Source organism: Pteropus vampyrus, unplaced genomic scaffold (genome assembly GCF_000151845.1).
Source record: "Pteropus vampyrus isolate Shadow unplaced genomic scaffold, Pvam_2.0 Scaffold22, whole genome shotgun sequence".
NCBI lineage: Eukaryota > Metazoa > Chordata > Mammalia > Chiroptera > Pteropodidae > Pteropus > Pteropus vampyrus.
This window is the reverse complement of record NW_011888803.1, coordinates 12,332,641-12,339,039: the sequence shown is the minus strand read 5'-3', so window position 1 is coordinate 12,339,039 and position 6,399 is coordinate 12,332,641. Positions and strand designations below refer to the sequence as shown.

Here is a 6,399-nt window from a genome sequence, read left to right as displayed (position 1 = left end):
ACAGTCCTCTCTTATTGCCAAATACTTCTCCCTTGGGAATTTGGTGAAAAGCAGGCATTTAACAATTAGGAAATGCAGAAGGCTGCTCAAAATAGAGATTCGAAATCTTAAGTTTCTTAGAGAGTTCGGGGGGCCAAAGACGTGGAGGAGCGTGAATGGGTTGGGTGGGAGGCACGTAGGGCCGGCGATGCTGTGCCAGCATTCCATTTGATCAGCACCCCACGCCCTCCTCCCTCCTCGCACCCCACCCCATTCGTATGGAGCCCCAGGAGACAGAAGTGAGAAGGCTGGTTGTTCTGTCCTTGCTGTCTGAAGACAGTCCAGCTCTTTCCTGTTTTCTGGGCTGGGCCTGGGCGAGGGCCTACGTAGAATTTTCAAAGTGAGGCTATCGGTTCGTCCCGGGAAATGGAAATGCTTGGTCCCGGCAGAAGAGCGCCCTCTCTCGGGCTGAATTGCTTCTCTACCCCGGCCCCAACACCCCAGCCGGCTTGCGGCCCTTAGTTCTCATTCCCGCGCATTTTGGGGCGTTCATTCGGGAAGCAAAGTCCGAGTTAGCTGATCGGTTTGTTCTCCGACGCAACGCCTTCTCCAGTGCCGGGTGCGTCTGAACTAGAAATCGCCTCCTAGACGCGTGTCCAGTTCAGCAGGTCGCGGAGCAGAGGCGGGAGGTTCGACTCTGGAGTTGGAGGATTCTGTAGACCCGGCTAGAGGCTGCCGGAACCGATGGAGTCCGCCCCCCATTCCCCGTACCGTGTCTGGGAACCCAGCCCCGCCCGCATCAGAGGCAGGAGCCGGGGCGGGGAGCTTTCAATTTGTTCCAGTGATGGCTTTAACTTAATAAGGCGATTGATTAGCACTCAAAGTGCCGTTTTAATTAGACACTTGTTAATTAACATCGCAAATGAATTTCCCCTTCCCTGATTGGCATCCTCGCCCAGCTCTCTGAGGCTTTCATTTCTCCTCTGCCTCGGCCCCTCCATTCCCTCTTAACCTCAGGAGTGGGTGGAAAAATCAACTCTCTTCCTGAGCCTTAGAAGCTTCAGAGTTCTCTGTAGAAAGGGAGGTGGCGGTGTCACACGGGAGTTGGGGGGCGCGGGGGGGGGGGGGAGCGGGGCGGGGGTCATTTCTCCAGGAGCCAATCTTCAATGGACAATGATTCAGTTGAGGAAGGGTGAAATAAAATCTCTCCCCATGTTCCCCCTCCTCTCCTCAAACTGCTTCCACTTTGTCTTCTCTTATCTCCACCTCTGACTCTAAGGGAGATGTCTTTCTCCCTCCAAATTTGCAACTCTAGAAAGAAGAAAAGAAGCAGGAGTAGGCGTGGAGAAGAGTAGTTTCACTCCTGGTTTGAGAGAGCTGCACCATCTCTTGGGATCAAACCAAACCTGCTGTAAAATTCTGCTGCTGAGGTCTGTGGACATGGGCCTGTTTCTTCCAAGGAGCTCCAAGGGTATTTTGTAACTTCCTGCAGCACTCAGGAGAGATCCCTGGAGACAACATATGCCCACAGACTGCAGCCCAGCCCCATAGTCAGGAGATTAATTTTGGGCAATTTGTGGACATTTTTGCACCATTATTCCTCATAGCTACCAAATAAATCCCTCCATATATCTCTCTGCTTGGGACACACCCCCTTTCCTTCATGACTGAACACACACTTCTTTTCCTTCAGGAAGTCTTTCTGTTTCCCTACTCCTCCCAAGGCAGGATTCTCCATTTTCTTTTGCATCCCCACTGTAGGAGATTCATGTTGGCCTTGTGGAATTGATGACAATTTCCACCATATTCAAGCTCCTATCAACTCTCTGAAGAGGGTTAGTGTCCCACTCTCAAACACCTGGCACAGAATGAACATTCAGTAATATTTATTGACCAAGTGATTGAACAAAATGAGTTAGGGAAGGAAGAAGTGAAAAAAATATGGCTACTGTATGATACCTATAGCAAGAAATAATTGCCACCTTTGCATTGTTCATTTGTCAAAGTCTCGCTTGGCATTTTGTAAAGACTTTCTACACAGAAGGTCTTGTTTAGTCACCACAATCACTCTATTCTAGGCAAGGATCCTCCCTTTTAATAGAGAAGGAAGCTGATGATCAGAAGGTTAAATGTCTTACTCAAGAACATTGGAAAGTGGCAAAATGAGACTAAAACTCCCTCATCCAGTATTCTTTCCTTTACATCTCTATTTGCCTTCCTGCTGATTGCTCGGACACAACACACATCTAATCCTCAAGAGAGAGCCAACTTGGCTAAATCTCTTCTGATTTTTAAAGTGTGGTGAAATTTATAGCTCTCACAAACTTTATTATGATACAAGAATGAGCTCTCAGACCTTTATTCCCCTGGGACAATTAGTAATCACATAGACTATTATTTTAATCTGCTGTTCTGTTAAAAAGTTTTATCTAGTTCTTTTTCTTTCACTTTACCTTTCCTCCTCTGTTTCCTCCTGGTTTCAGTCTATTTAAGGGACTAGATTTCAGTGTTTTCATGTCTTTCTCTTTATTATATTATTTTTTCTAAGCAAATATGCATCAAGTCCTTTAGCAGTGGGAAATGTATTGATAGGCTGGGGAAAAAAGAAAGAAAACGCCCGGCATTTCTGTAGCTTTGAAATGACAAGAGGTCACAACATCGTCAGGAAGTCAGCCTTACAAGGGAGAGAGCTTATTTGTGTATTTTGCGTCTTTTATAGAAAGAAACAATAGCTGGCTCTCTTGGTTCGGGGTTCTTGGCGCCGCCCAGTGGAGGGAAGAGCCTTTGCGCCTCATTTCCGACAGTGGGCATTATCATCATGAGGACTCTGAGAAACGTTCAAATTAAATAAGATAGGAAGAAATACCAGTTCTAAGTTCATTATAATCTATATAGGTGCATCTCTTCAAGGTTCAATTCTGTTTTTTTAAAAAAACCTGATGCTCCAGTTTAAACATAGACCCAAATCTCGGTTGTAAAAATGGGCCCATAGAGTGTATTGAGGAACAAAACTTGTTATTAAAACGTCTGAGTGTTTGAAACTTTCTCTGTGGTGGGGACGGAGCATCTTTAGTAATCAGGATTAACGTATCTTTCAGAGCTTGGAATGAAAAATTGTTCTTTATTATCCACAGTTGGCAAATAATTGCTTTCTACTCAAGAATTCTAAAATTTTCCAAAAATTAAAGAATTTTCCTTCTTCTTTGGTCCTTTTAAAGGAAATGAAGGTCCGAAAGTGGAAGATTATCTTCAAATTCATGTCAGTTAGAGACTATATTTATTTGTATTTTAAATCCATTGGGAAAAATCTGGGATTAAATAAATCCAGTTAATGTATTTCCTTTCCTACACATAGGGATTGAAATTACGATTATTCTGCGCTCTGTTCTATTTCTGAATTTTTATTTTTTAAATGAAAAGTTAATTATGTTTGCTCTGCCAGAAAGTGTACAACTTCTTGGGTGTATACATATATTATCAGAAATAAAATAGCAAAAGAAGAATGTGTCTGAAGAAAACAAGTTAAGAAACAGACCTCCCAGCTCTGAAGAATTTGTTTTTCATTAAGTTTTCGATCTAGTCTTTAAGTCTCTCTTTTGCATCTTCAGGCCACTACTAGTATTTCCGTTCTGGTGGGGACTCAAAGACAGGAGCCCTGATAAAAGTCAAGGTCCTATTTTCCTCTCACAATTTTTGCTTCCAAATCTGATCTAATATCCCACCTGAAGAAATCATCTATGATCTTAACCTTTTCTTAAGAAAACACGATCTGAGACAGTCACAAGGTGGGGTCCACTGGGCTTGTTTTCTTTGCTTTAGAGTTTTCATAAAATGAACACTCCCCTAACACTGCCACCTTTCTCCTTTTCTTTTTAGATTTCTTTTTTTTTTTTTTTTTGGTAGGGTCATATTTCTGTCTCCTTTGCTAATGCTGTGAATTATTCCAAGCAAAAAATCCTGTCGAATCTCTCAACACAAGCTGTGCGATCAGTCTTTTGAGCTCTTGAGTCATTTTAGGCGTCGGAACAAAACAAAAACAGGCTTAAATAAATTATTTATCAAGGTCGAGAATAACTGATTTGTGTAGTGCGTTAGTTCTAGTTCTTAAATTTGTTTTCCCTCCTCCCCACTTTCCACCCAGAATAGTCAGCAGGGAGGTGAAGGTTGGAGCCCCAGGTTTGGGAGGAAAGGCACCTATTTTGGAAGTTGGTGGGTGATGTCAGAATAAGAAGAGCCCTACTGGATATTTGAAGGGAGGAGAAAGTGCAGCGTCTGCTTGTAGTCTCGGGCAGCCCCAGCGCCCTTCCTACAAAGCCAAGTGTGCCAGGGAAGCAGGGGGCCGAGGCCTCGAGGGTGTGCAGCACCCAGTCTTGTGGGCGGGACATTGCGACCTTTGATAAGGTAGATGCCCTCTTAAGTCGCGGGCGGGCAGTTCTAAAATTCTCGCCGGCCAGAAGGCAAAGGCCCGGCCATCAGGCTCCCAGGTGGATCCCATTGGTCTGTGCGCAGTTTCCACACCAAAGGCGGTTGATCCAACCCGTTCCAGGAGTCATTCAGGCCCTCTGCGGCTTCCTGGCCCAGAAGGGCTCGATCCAGGCCGGCCGGACCACTTCGTGCTCCGGAGGAGCCCCTGCACCCTCTCAGGACGGCTTCTGCCTGCCGCTTGCTGGATGTTCTCGCCTCGGCTCCTCCGCCAAACTCCCTTCGCCCTACGAGAAAAGCAAGAGCGGCCGGGATTGTACATCTCCTCGTCTTGGTCTTTGGCGTCTCCGCTGTTCTCCTCAGAGACAGACCCGGGGAAAACGGCACGAAGATAAGCAGCTCAACACACCCTCGAAATAGCGCAGGCCTTTTCTGGGTCAAACACATCGAATTCTCTGGGAAAACACGGAGAGAATTGGTTGGTCCCACCTACCCGCCTCTGGATCCAAAGCTCGCACAGACCCAGTTTCGACAGAAAGGCAGTATCTGGTCCCAGGAGGTCATTTTCCTCCCTGAAATCCCCCGCCCGTCGGCTCTTCAATAGAAAAAAAGCTTTCCCCCAGAAAGTGACCTTTAGAACCGCAACTAAACCCCAGATTTCGGCCCAGCCCTTAGAGACATTAAAGGCCGTTTCTACCACCATTCTGCACCTAGTCACGGAAGAGATGCCAGCCACTCAGATTCATAGGGTTCTTAAAATGGTAATTTGGAGTAAAATGTAACTCAAAGAACTTTGAATCATTCATTAGCACCTTATAATTACTCTGCTAATTAGGTTGACACGGCACTTAATCAGGAGTAATACCCCGTCTTGTCACTGGCACTTCCCATTACTCTGACATTCAACAAGAGACAGGTTGGAGACGTCCTAGAGAAAATAATGCAAGTTGATACCCTCCAACGACTCGTCTCAGTTATGCCGTGTTCCGGGTTCCCCAGTGGATCCACAGTGACTCTTTCCTTCGCAAGTGAGCGGCTGAAGGGGCGGGGAGGAGGGAGTAAGGAAGGGATAGAAAGAGAGACAGGAGAGAGGGAGAGAAGGAGGGAGGGAGGGAGGGAGAGAGGGAGGGAGGGAGGGAGAGACAGAGAGAGACAGAGAGAGACAGAGAGAGACAGAGAGAGACAGAGAGAGAGACAGAGAGAGAGAGAGAGAGACAGACAGAGACAGACAGAGAAAGAGAGAGAGAGAGAGAGAGAGACTGATTGAAAACTAGCTGGTGGCGAGACGGTGTATGCGCTGCAGGCTCGCCACCCAAGTTCCTGAGCCCCATGCCATCCTGACACTGCAGTGAACCGCCGCGTCTGCCCTCGCCACTACAAAACCCTTCTGGTTTTTATTCCCCTGCTCGGGAGAAAGTGTCTGGCCAGACAATTCTTCCAGCACGGGCCCTGATTGGTGCCTAGACCCGGTCCCGGTTTTGAGGAGTAGGCCCCTTCCCCAATTCCTCCCGAGAGTGCCGGATGGACGCAGACCCTGCTCCATCCCCACTCAGGGACCGGACACCTAGCTGGGCCAGAGCCCAGGCTCCCAGGCTTTTGGGGGGAGAAATCAGAGCTCGGATTACATCTGCTGGAGTTACACACTTTCCCGTGAGGACGTTCAAAGAGCCCCTCCCTCTGCTCTCAATATCCTCGGACTATATTCAAGCGAGTGTTTGGGGACGCTAGGAGGGCGGCTGCGCTGGACTGTAAAGGTAAGCCAGCCAGATTGCTTTTCCATTCGTCCTTTTACTCTTCTCTCTTCGAATTTCTTAAGAAAACGGGCAAATCGTTGCTATTCTCTCTCTTTCCACGCTTTGCTTCCCTTCTCTGGTCTCCCTCTGCTCTCTTCCCTCTCTCCCTTTGCCCTCCCGCATGATCGTGGACACCGGGACCACTGTAGGACTCTCTGGGCTGCAAGCAAAGGGATGTGCAGGTTCTCAAAAGAGCAGCGGGGCC

General features: G+C 47.3%; 1 protein-coding gene across 1 annotated transcript in view; it reads left to right on the top strand.

Moving 5' to 3' along the window:
* The first annotated feature begins 5,377 nt into the window (after positions 1-5,377).
* Positions 5,378-6,399, top strand: part of BARHL2 (BarH like homeobox 2) — a 10,457-nt gene continuing 9,435 nt past the window's right edge. The window contains exon 1 of the mRNA XM_011355696.1: positions 5,378-5,429. Within this exon, the coding sequence (XP_011353998.1) occupies positions 5,378-5,429 (52 nt within the window). The remainder of the gene's footprint in view (positions 5,430-6,399) is intronic.